The sequence below is a fragment of the Camelus bactrianus genome, chromosome 5 (genome assembly GCF_048773025.1).
Source record: "Camelus bactrianus isolate YW-2024 breed Bactrian camel chromosome 5, ASM4877302v1, whole genome shotgun sequence".
NCBI lineage: Eukaryota > Metazoa > Chordata > Mammalia > Artiodactyla > Camelidae > Camelus > Camelus bactrianus.
In genome coordinates this window covers 20,510,261-20,522,999 of record NC_133543.1, presented here as the reverse complement: position 1 = coordinate 20,522,999, position 12,739 = coordinate 20,510,261, and the positions used below count along the sequence as shown (strand labels likewise).

The window sequence follows — 12,739 nt, the reverse complement described above, 5'->3', positions numbered from 1 at the left end:
TAAGACTTCGACGGTAGAAATGATTAGGAGATTGGAACTTTCTCCTATTTTATTGCACAATTTCTGGCTGCAAGACATCCCTGAGGCCCTTTTCTAGTGGCTCTCTTCTGATATTTTTACATGTTGTCTCAGATGTTTATCCCGAGGTTAACTTTGTGTGAATAATACTAAGTGTCCAGTTTTGAGTTTTATAGTCGGCTCATTAATATCCATGCTGTTCAGCATTTCAACCTGTGTTCTGATGAGCTATTTATTCTTCAGCTTCCTATGACAATATAAATAACTTGATTTAAAAAGATGAACTTTCTGCTTTTTTCCCATTGTTCTAATGATAGTTGTTATGCAGTTTTTGTATCATGCTAAGGAGACAATCTCTAGCTTCTATTGAAGAGAAATCAAAGAGCAAAATAGAATTGAATTTCCTTCAAGACAAGGAGAAATACCTTTAGCAGACATAAATTGACCCTGATATAAGGAAGCCTAGTCTATTAAAAATAAAAGGAAAAAAAGAGAAATGAGGACTAGAATACAGATGAAAAAAAGATGTAGCTTTATTAACACAAAATACCCTCCCAAATTCAGAGATCCAAATGATGATCAAGACAAAAACATTAAATTTATAGTCTGTGCAGTTTTTTGAATATAAAGAAATCCTATTGAAAAGAAATAATGCCTCAGAAAAAAAATGACCTAAAGTCTATGTCACAAATTCTGTGAATCAGAAAGGTATATCACGGTAGCATTCTCTTGTTTTAGTGGTGCCAGAAGAAGTATATACCTGTGGAGGCAGGAGAAGAGAGAACTTACACGTACAGAGATCTGCAAATTACACTCAGTGCACAGACACACGTGGCTGTGTGTGGAGAGAAATCAAGTATACACACACAACAGAAATACATACACATACACATCTTTTCATTCTAAATTAACTGAAAGACCCACACACAGTGAAAAGTAGAGCATTTTTAATGCACGTCCTCTGAACTGAGCCAAATGAAAAAAACTTGGTTGTTGTTACATAGAAGCTCAGGAATTATCAATGCAGAGTTGCCTAGGGATGGCCAGGTTTGAGAGCTCAAAGTCAAGTCCCATAGCATTGACCAGAACGTTGGTTTAATAACATTTAATACTTACTATCAACGGGGACACTTTGCTAAGCAACTTATATATATTATTTCATTTAATCTTTGCCATAACTCTACCAGGTAGACACTACTTATTATCATTTTCCACACTGAAGATAAGCAAACTTAACGCATAGGGAAAGGAAGTGACTTGCCTAAAGCCACTAGTCCTAGGCTCAATTCTTTTGGTTTTATCAATGTATCACCTGTACCCTCTTCATGATAACACTCCCACATCACTATAAGATTCAGATCGTTAACATAGGCAGTTTTTCTAAAAGGTTTAACATGGACAAGATCTTTGAATGTCAGTATATGAATACAAGTGATGGAGGGTAATACAACTTGAGAATTTGGTTGATAAGCCAGCCTAACTTTCCATGTATTATCAGGTAGACCTCATCACACTCCCTGCCAAAAACATAGGCTTAGGAACTGTAAGATAGTGTCTGGTTAGAGGCATAAATAACCTTGTCTATATTGAACACTAACTCCAAGAAAGAGTAATTCAGCCAAAAATTATATGTAAATAGAAGAGGGATCAGATATTTGTACATTATTTTATATTATAATATTCCTAATGGAAGAAGCTGGGGATGTGGACAAGAAACAGTTCTTTGACAGGAAAACATATTATTATTTCTCATACGACGTAGTACATAGGTGAGAAAGCTCAATTCACCAATCTGCATGTAGGACAGGCCTTCCATGAGAAGAAATCTAGGGATAATAAAATGAGAAATAGAAGACATCGGCCAAGAAGCCCTTAGCCAACGTATGCATGTGTGTATGTATACATTGCTTGAAATAGGACAGGCTTCATTAGCATGTAGTTGTACCTACGTTGCAACTAAATCATCACTGACTGTACACTTCTATAAAGTAAATTTTAGGTTGAGACAAGACAAATACTGTTTAAGGTTACTCTCCTACGTCAAACTCATTCCAGTGTGAAATGAATTCTCTCCTAAAGCATAAAATCGAAAGCATTGACAGTTTATTTTCCTTAAGAATTTACTGTGATTCCCTTATCTTGCCTTCCATGCTGTTCTTCATCCTTCTTCTCATACTCTTTTTTAGTTTATTATATCTAAAATAAAATTGTGACAGCTCTCAATGTTTCTAGCACTTATGTAGCTGAAGTTGATCTATTCTAGGCTCAGAAAGAGCAAAGAACCACGATGACTATCGGCTATTTTCTCTGTGTCCCTTCCTCCCATGACCCAGTAGACACAGACACGCAGCTGTCAGTATAGCAGTTTTAAAAGTCTGCCGTGTAGGGAAAAGATTAAAAAAAAAAATTCTGCCATTCAATAGATCACTCATGGAAAGTGCTTTCACTGGAAGATATTTTCTTTCCGTTTATTCTAGCCAAAGGTTTAGTGGTAAGGAAAAGGCTTTTAAAAATGTACTCTGTGTGATCTTAACTATTTACACCATATTATTCTGTATGAAAACAATAAATAAAGAGTAAAAGAGCATAAAGTTGCCAGGGTAACTCAGCATATTGGTAACAAAGTCAAAGACCAAAACCTGTGTCTTCAGCCCCTCTTCTCATGAATTTAAATAGCACTTTGTGAACCTGGCCAAACATGCAGTCTGAACAATTCTCTTCACTTTAATTCAATTTTTGATATAGATGATGTTTTGTTATGTCATAAAGAAGTAGCTTGTTTTGTCATTTGAAAGGCTATTGGGTATTGTGTGTTTCATTCAGCTTTTTTCCTATATTTTATCGTATGCTCATAGCCTGAACCCTTCATCCACACAGACATGTTGCGTATTCAAGGTATTGAAACAGATGAGAACTCTGCCCTCGGAGACCTTAACTTCTAAGAAAAATTTAGTCCTAATTTGGTTTTGCTGCCTGTGTTAGGAAATGGACACATTTCATATTGCTGTGGCCTTTTCACTGCTTAAAACACATGGAATTGTTCTTTTCAGACAACTTTCAACAAAATTTTATGTCCCCATTCTCAACCTTGAAACACTTGTCTTTCAATAAGTCCCCAGAGATTTCTGAAACAGAGATTAAAGCAAACAGTGTAGGAAAAAAGATGAGGCAGAAACTCAGGGAGAAACAAAGAGGAACCAAATGAATTGGAGCTCCCCAATTCTGTACAGCCAATACACAGCGAGCTGTGGTACCCATTTATTACATGGTGGATGCTTTGACCTATAGTACATTCCTTGTGGTCATCCCTCCATCACATATCACGCTGTTCCTACCTCATCAAATAATTGATGTTTTCTTGTCTTTATTTGCAGGAAAATATCTAGTATTTTCTGGTCAACACTTTGTGAAAAATCTCCCTTGGTCCTACAGGTCTCTGACTTGTTCCTGATACTGGCAATGCTTAGCATCATGATCCATTTTCTTTTATAATTCATCTTCAAATAGATATGCCTATGTTCACCTAAAAAGACAAAACACTCCAAATAGACAAAGAAATGTGTTAAAATTATTGGCTGATAATGAATTGATAACATTTTGTGTTCTAACATTGAAAGCATGTGAAGTAAGGTCAAAGTTAAAAATAGCAATTTAGAAAACATAGCAAAGGAGTAAACGTCTGTTTTTTTTCCTGGGTATTGCAAGCATGAGTAAAGAATTGGGTTTTTGCTTTGAAAAATCTGCAATCAAAATATGACAATATTTCGATATGATAATATGACAATAAATTAATAAGTTTGAAAAATGTGCCTTATTTTAAACTATACTTTTTCTTTTTTTATTTTCTTCTTTTTATTGAAGTATAGTTGATTTACAATATTGTGTTAGTTTCAGGTGTATAGTATGCAATTCAAGTTTTTTGCAGATTATGTATCATTGTAAGTTATTATAAGATATTGAGTATAATTCCCTGTTCTATACAGTAAATCCTTGTTGCTTATCTACTTTATGTATAGTAGTTTGTATCTGTTAATGTCATTCTTCTAATTTGTCCCTCCCTTCCCTCTTTGGTAACCGTAAGTTTGTTTTCTATGTCTGTGAGTCTCTTTCTGTTTCGTATATAGATCCATTTGTATTATTTTTTAGATTCCAAATATAAGTGATATCATAGAGCATTTGTCTTTTTCTGTCTGGCTTATTTCACTAAGCAAAATATCTTCTAGGTCATCCATGTTGCTGCAAATGGCAATATCTCATTCTTTTTTATGGCTGAGTAATATTGCATTGTATGTACATAACACCACACCTTAAGCCAAAAGACTGTTGGCGGGCACTTGGATTGCTTCCATGAATTGGCTATTGTAAATAGTACTACTATGAAAATTGGGGTGCATGTGTCTTTTTGAATTAGACTTTTTGTTTTTTCCAGGTATATGCCCAGGATTGGAATTGCTGGATTGTATGGTAGTTCTATTTTTAGTTCTTTTAAGGAAACTCCATACTGTTTTCCATAGTGGCTGCACCAATTTACATTCCCAACAGTGTAGGAGGGTTTAATTTTCTCCACACCCTCTCCAGCATTTATTATTTGTAGACTTTTTGATGGCAGCCATTCTGACTGGTGTGTGACTCATTGAGGTTTTTATTTGCATTTCTCTAATAATTAGCAGTGTTGAGCATCTTTTCATGTACCCTGTTAAGCAGCTGTATATCTTCTTTAGGAAAATGTCTATAATTAGATCTTCTGCCCATTTTCTGATTGGGTTGTTTGTTTTTTTAGATATTGAGTTGTATGAGCTGTTTGTATGTTTTGGATATTAACCCCTTGTTGGTCTCATTGTTTGCAAATATTTTCTCCCATTCGGTGGGTTGTCTTTTCATTTTATTAAAGATTTCCTTTGCTGTGCAAAAGCTTTGAAGTTTGATTAGTTCCCACTTGATTACTTTTGGCTTTATTTCTTTTGCCTTGGGAGACTGATCTAAGAAACTATTGCTACAATTTATGTCAAAGAACATTTCTCTTTTGTTCTCTTCTAGGAGTTTTATGGTGTCATGTCTTACATTTAGATCTTTAAACAGTTTCAAGTTTATTTTTGTATATGGTGTGAGGGAATATTTTAGTTTTATTGTTTTACATGTAGCTTGTTCAGCTTTCCCAAAACCACTTGTTAAAAGAGACTGTCTTCTCTCCTTTGTTGAAGATTAATTGACCATAGGTGCATGGCTTTATTTCCAGGCTCTCATGCCTTAATAACTAACAGTGCCCTGGTAATCACTCCAAAGGATCTGATGATTTCACTTTTAAATTTTCTTGTAAGTCTTTAGGTAGCTTTGTCCATCTAGAAAGTAGAAGACCTCTTGACATAACAGCTTCTATTCCTTGGCATAATATCTTTCTTTATCCATAGATATTGCTCAGTTTAATTTCTGCACAGCTGGCCAAAATCTTTTATATAGTTTTCCATTCTGAACTATAAGGAAATATACTCAATGTAATGCAAAAGTGACTTCAAACAAAAGACTAATAACAACTTCTATTGTTTGATAAATCTAATAATCATTTTATATTGCTTACTGTATTTCATAAAGTATTTTCAAATATATTATGCCATTTAATGCTTACAGATCTCTTTGAGGAAAACAAGACAGTATTTTACCATTATTAAAGATAAGGAAACTGAGCCTTAGTGTTTTAATATCTTCCCTACCTTTGTTCAGAGTGACGTTGGGACTTAAACTGTCATATTTTTACTCAGCTTAAATGTTGAAGTTAATCCTTGTATCTTGTCCTCTGTAAATCATGTTTTGCTGTCTAATATTTGCAGTAAATACCCCAGCTTCAAAATACAGGATTTATTAGGCTTTTTAAGGCCCTTCCATTTTAAACTTCACCTGGTTCTATTTTCCCTGTAAGTGTCTAGTTCAACAAGCATTTTCCATGTTCTCCATGCACCAGAAGCTGTGCTATGCATGATTCATGCTAGTGCTCAAGTGGTAGACAAGTTATATCAGAATCACTTGGGACTCGGGAGAAGAAACCGCAATTTCAGATTTCATTCTGGACAAGGCAATTGAAATTCTAGGCAAAAGCACATGGATATGTTTAGTAACAATTTCCAATAATCTGATCAAGAGCTAAGTTTGCAAAAATGAAAAATAATTTAAAAATTTTAGATTAAATTTGAAAAAGAGATAAAAGATTGCAAACACTGGAAGGACAAGGCAGATCTAGGTTTGGATCACAGGATCACCATTAGATGTGTAATTCAGGAAGGAACGGAGTGGGGTCTTTATTCAAACCCCTCCGTGGCGCAGTTTCTTCATTTACAATGTAAGAAAAATAATACATGGAGTAATTCATGCAGCAGACAGCCTCCTCCCCAGAAAGGTTACATAAATTGTACTAGGGTGTAGGAAATATGATAAAGGATCTTAAGTGCTTAGAGCACAGAGGCCTTTGTCTTCGTTTACTAGGGCTGACATAACAGAACACCACAGACCGGATGTCTTAAACAACAAATTTATTTTCTCACAGCTCAGAGCCCAGACATCCAAGACGAAGGTGTCAGCAGGCTTTATTTCACCTGCGCCCTCTGCTTGGCTTGCAGATGGTTGTCTCCTTGCTGCCTCTTCACATGTTCCTGTCCCCATGCACACACGCCACCCCTAAGGCCTCTCTGTGTGTCCTGATGCCCTCTTGCAAGGACACGTGTCATGCTGGACTAGGGCTCATCCTAATAGCCTCATTTCAACTCAATCACCACCATAAAGGCACTGTCTCCAAATATAGTTAAATTCTGAGGTAGTGGACATTTTAGATTCCAAATGTGGATTTTGAGAGAACACAATTTAGCCCATAACAGCATTCAATAAATTTCAGTTGTCTGACATTTTGCCCTAGTCCCTGCTTCCTCCTTTACCTAACTTAACTGGTCCCACACAACTTCTGTATCTGCTCAGTTCCATTTGCTGCCCAGAAGTCATTTTCTTTAGCAAATCTGATAACCTAAAACCTTGTTAATGAGAATTAGTTTGTGTATTGGTATATTTCAGTGCTTCTCAGAAACACATTTGCAGAAGCATGAAGCCAAGTTGGGTGTCTTTCCAGGAGAGTGAGTAGGGTGCAGATTCCTGGCATGTAGCCTACCTAAAAAATGGAGATCCTTTCAGAGTTAGATGTTTTGATGCCCTGTACAGCTATCACATGGACAACTGTGTGTCTGAACTCTACCAAGGTCTGGAACTAGATAACCTGTGTGATTTTATGAGAGTCTGTTTTTGGGTTTTTTTTTGTTTTGTTTTGTTTGTTTGTTTGCTTGCTTTGCCTTTTCTATATTCTGGAAAATAAAGTAAGAAATACCACTGCAGTGTGACATTTTTTAAATCATATCACCTTTTCCGTCTGGAGAGAATGTATGTCATGCTTCCTTATCTGTGCGTCCTTCTCTACTTACTGCTTTCAGATTTTTCCAACTTGTATGTCTCCGCCTCCTTTTCTTGCTATCAACTTTAGTGATGAAAAATAATTTTTTCTTTCTGTTTGCTTAAATTCCTCTCAATGAGAATTCTATCACAAAAAGAAATTCAGGAAATATTAAGCAGCATTTCTTCTTGAGTCTGATGTGCTTTAGGATTGTACATTTCTTGTTAAATTAATAATATTTTAAGGCTCCATAAGTGATTCTGCTTTCCATCAGACCCTACAGCCCATCTGCAAGACATTTTTAAACACACTGTCTGGAAGAAATCCAATAAAGTAGGGCCTGTGTGTCAACTTGACAGTCACTTCTTCGAAATGCCTATGGAAAGAACATGTATTTTTCTTTATTTTTGTCTTTTGAAAATGAGTTAAAATAATCTCTCATGAACAGTTTTAAATTCTGTTTTATATTTTCATGCCATTCAAAGAGTTTTTCATTTGGAAATTTACAAAGGAAGATGGCATTTATACTTCCAGGTTTACTATCAAGAATTAACAGAAATTTTAATAGCCAACATGGGTCTTTTCCATAATTTTTAACTAATAAGTGGAGAAGCTAAAATTTCAACTACACTCTCAGTTACTCTTGTTTTGGTCCAATGTGTGGGTGTTTGCAGGGATGAAGAACCAGGAGGCCAGCTGGTTACAGATAAGTTCCACGTTGACTGGGATTCAGTGCTTGTCGACACAGATAACGTCATTATAGCACGGTTTGACGGCAGAGGAAGTGGATTCCAGGGCTTGAAAATTTTGCAAGAGATTCACCGGAAGTTAGGCTCAGTGGAAGTAAAGGACCAAATAGCAGCTGTGAAGTAAGTGGGTACACATTTTCTAACTGTTTTTTCCTGTATACCCAGAAGCAGAATATATAACACTACTAATGCTGACTTCAAGATTTGCATTTTAGTGACTGGACAATTTTCTAAGTTACTCATATAGACAGTGGCATTTTTTCTCAAATACCTTTCACTCTCAGTGACATAATAAGAGAATTATCATACCTCTTCCTCTAGAATTAGATTCACTTTGGATTTATGAAAATGAGAGCAACCTTAATTAAACCACCATATTATCTATTTACAATAATCTACAATGTTTATTATTTTCCCAGTTAATTATAATTCTTGAGTTTTCACAGATACCTTTCCCACATTGGGATGAAAAAGTGACCTAAGAAAGCTAGTAGATTCTTTAAAACAGTATACAGACATTGGCTAGGATATTTTTTCAATGTAGATGTTGATTCAGCAGGCAGGGAATGGGCCCCCAGATTCTGCATTTGTAACAAGCTAACAGATCTCACACCCAAACTTCTGAACCAGTTCTTTGAGTAGCAAGATTTTGGTACATAGGACCTTTCTACATGAATAGAGCTTCAACCACTGAAGTCTTTCCAGTTTGACCTCTGTTTACTTAAAACTTTTTTTGGTGCCAAGAATTAATTCCCATGGTGCATTTGACTCAAAAAGGTGTTAACTGTATTTTTTTTCTTTTTCATTGCAGATTTTTACTGAAACAGCCATACATTGACTCCAAAAGATTAAGCATTTTTGGAAAGGTAAATAATAGAAATTATATATATATATATATATATATATATATATATATATATATATATATATATATATATAATTATAATTATATATATATATATAAAATTACTTTTCTCATTTTATTATAATTTCTCTGTATTATCCTTTAAAATGTGCTATTATAATTAATGTAACATTCAGCTATTTATTAATTCAGCAACTATTTGTTGAGTATCTCTAAGTGGTGCCTAGTGACTGGCATAGAGCAACGTCAGGACAAAAAAAAAAGGATTTGTTTTCATGAAGCTTATCTTCTAGAGAGGAGAAATAGATAGTAAAGCACATTTCATATAGTAATGTCTTGTAAGGAAAACAAAACAAAACAAAAAATTGATGAATAAAAGTTAATTCCAGAAAGGGCCAGTGTTACTGGATTGAGTGGTCAAGTAAGGGCCCTCTGATTAAATATTTAGACAGATACCCAACTAACAAAAGGGAGCCAGTCGTACAGATCTCTTGAGGCAGAGTGTTCTCGACAGAAGGAGCAAGCACCTCAGCTTTAGGGAAGCCTCCATGACTTAGAAACTGAAAGATGACCAGTATGTATTATTATGCCTTTTGTGCTTTCGGTGCGTTATTTACTTCTTATTGCAATACTTTTTTTAATTAGGTTCAACATGATTTTCACAGTAGGAAAAGATATCATATAGAAATTTATTGAGCACCTAATTTATACATATCACATATACTATAAGGATACTAAGATGAAAGGAAAGATTTTGTACTGTTTTAGTATAGAGGCAAAGCAAATTCTTGGTGTTCATGGATTTAAACATAAAATATGTTCTACTGTTCATTAGTGAACCTAGAGACACACCACAGCAAATCACGGGTAATTTTACTGGGACATCAATTTTGCTGGTGCGCACTGACAAGCAGGTACACGGAAAGCTATTTAATACGTGTGTAAAATATAAAACGACACAAGTCACTACCATTCTCCCCCATTCCACAGATCTGCAGTGCACCGCGTCTTTGCTGTGTTTAATGCTTGGTGTCAATAATATTCAAGAGAGCAATAGAAATATTTTATGAACAATGTTCCTTTCACCTAAGTGCAAACAAATAAATCAATGAAAGCTAATCACCAGTAGTAAAGATATTAGTAAAATGTCTAAGAAAGTGATCGTTCCAAAGACATGAAGATGCTAGACACATTTACAAGTGCATGCAGTAAAAGTCTTACCACCTGCTGCAGCCCAGATGAACCTTGAGGACCTTGTGCTCAGGACATACACTGTTTTATTCAACTTATATGAAATATCTAAAGCAGTCAAGTTAATAAAGATGGAGAGCAGAATGGTGGTTGCCAGGGGCTGGGGGGAGGGGAAAATTAGGAGAGTTGATTTTTAATGGGTATAGAATTTCAGATTGATGTGAATGCACTTGACATTACTGGACTGCGCACTTAGAAGTGGTTAAGATGGTACATTGTATATTATGTGTTACTCACCACGGCAAAAGGTGCATATGGTAGAGAACATTCTACTCCTCAATGGTCCCATGTATGTACTAACTTACAAAGGACTCAAAGCTTACGCATTTCAGGACTCTACTTACTATACTCATACATAAGGGTAAAGGACCAAGTGAACTATACAAACACTAATTAATATGGGAATTTAGAGAAGATTTGGAAAGTTGTAAAATGCCTCATGGAGAAAGTGGAACATGAACTGGATATTGGTGAAAATCATTTCAGCAAGCAGAGGGCAAGGAGAAGCATTTCGTGTAGATGCACAGTGTCAGTAAGGAGAGTGTGTTTGGACAACAGGAAATAAAGTGACTGACTAAAATTAAGGCTCATACAAGGAAGTGACAGGTGACAACACTGAGAGGAAAAATGGGCACAGACCTTAGAGGGTCCTCCATATTAACTAGAAAATTTAGATGATAGTTTGTAAACATGGGAAAATGAAACTCTAGGCTTGGGATCTAGAAGTTCAAAATCTCATGTCTATCATTGTATTAGGGGACTGATCATTCCCAGGGCAACTGATTCTGGCAATCTAAATATAGGAAAGACTGACGTAGGATATAAACAAATGAAAACATAATTAGATTTATTTTAAATGGAAAATATTCCATTTCAATTAAACAAGTATGCATGTCTGTGACTGAATTATAACTTAGAAGGTAGCTTTCTGAGCCTATAAAGGAGTGTTAGCTGTAAGATTTAGTATGTCTTGTAATTTTTTTGGTGGGGTGGGGAATGTACTTGTTTTATTTCATTATCAAATTACATCAGCTAAACTCATAAAATTGGCTGAGAAATTATGTGCAGCCTTTTCCTATTGTCTGGGAAATCTTGCTTAGAATTGGAATTAGGTTGTAAATGTCTGTGGGGCTATTGCTTTCTTTGTTGGAAAATTTTTCATTAGTGTTTAAATTTATTTAATCAATACAAGACTATTAAGATTTTTCCGTTTTAGTGGTTTCTGTTTTTCTTCCAGTTTTATTGAGATATAACTGACCTACAGCACTGCATAAGTTTAAGGTGTGCAGCATAATGAGTTGACTTCATACATAACGAAATGACTGTCATAGTTAAGTTGAGTGAACCTCTATCATCTCATATAGATACGAAATTAATTTTCTATTTAGAAAAAAGTTTTTCCTTGTGATGGGAAATTTTAGGATCTCGTCTCTTAACAATTTTTATTTGTAACACACAGTAGTGTTAGTTATATTTATCTTGTGGTACATTGTATCCCTAGTACTTACTTATCCTATAACTGGAGGTCTGTACCTTTTGACTGCCTTCATCCCCACCCCTACAACAGTACGTTAGTTCCTGTTATACAACCTAGTGATCTGATATTTCTATACATTTCAAAATGATGACCACGCTAAGTCTGCTTACCGTATGTCATCATAGAAAATATTACATAGTTAGTACGTATTTTCCCCACACTGTACATTTTATACCCATGACTCATTTATTTTGTAACTGGAAGTTTGTGCCTTAGTCTGTCTTTAATACTTTTAAAAGGGTTGCTTCCATTTCATACGCTGTTCAGCAGTGTTTTCAGAGCATATGTATCCTCTTATTACATGTGTAATCATTTCTTTAGCAGTGATAATGTCCCACTGTGACTCCCAGGCTGGCTTGTTTTGGGCTCTCCTGCTCTCACTCGAGCACCTCTTCCCGAGCTCTTGGTTGGTGCTCTCTTGCTTGCTCTTCTTCTCCCTGTTGTCTCCCTTTTTCTCTCCCTCTGTTGTTGCTGTCGCTGTTTTTAATAGAAGTGTAGTCGGTTTGCAATGTTGTGTTAGTTTCTGGTGTACAGCAAAGTGATTCAGTTAATTCAGTTATATTCCTTTTCATATTCTTTTTCATTATAGGCCATTACAAGGTATTGGATATAGTTCCCTGGGCTATACAGTAGGACCTTGCTGTTTATTTTATATATAGTAATTAGTATCTGCAAATCCCAAATTCCCAATTTATCCCTCCAACCCCTCTTATACCTTGGTAACCACAAGTTTGTTTTCTATGCCTGAAGTCTGTTTCTGTTTTGTAAATAACCTCATTTGTGTCCTTTTTTTTAGATTCCACATGGAAGTGATATCATATGATATTTGTCTTTCTCTGTCTGACTTTGCTTAGTATGACACTCTCTAGGTTAATTCATGTAGCTGCAAATGGCAT

The 12,739-nt window shown here is 35.4% G+C and overlaps 1 protein-coding gene across 2 annotated transcripts in view; it reads left to right on the top strand.

Annotated features, from left to right (window-relative positions):
* The window catches only part of DPP10 (dipeptidyl peptidase like 10), a 556,919-nt gene that overhangs the window by 529,096 nt on the left and 15,084 nt on the right, over positions 1 to 12,739 (top strand). For both annotated transcript variants that reach the window (XM_010973252.3, XM_074363531.1), the window contains exons 20-21: positions 8,116 to 8,310; positions 9,002 to 9,056. In XM_010973252.3, the coding sequence (XP_010971554.2) occupies positions 8,116 to 8,310; positions 9,002 to 9,056 (250 nt within the window). The remainder of the gene's footprint in view (positions 1 to 8,115; positions 8,311 to 9,001; positions 9,057 to 12,739) is intronic.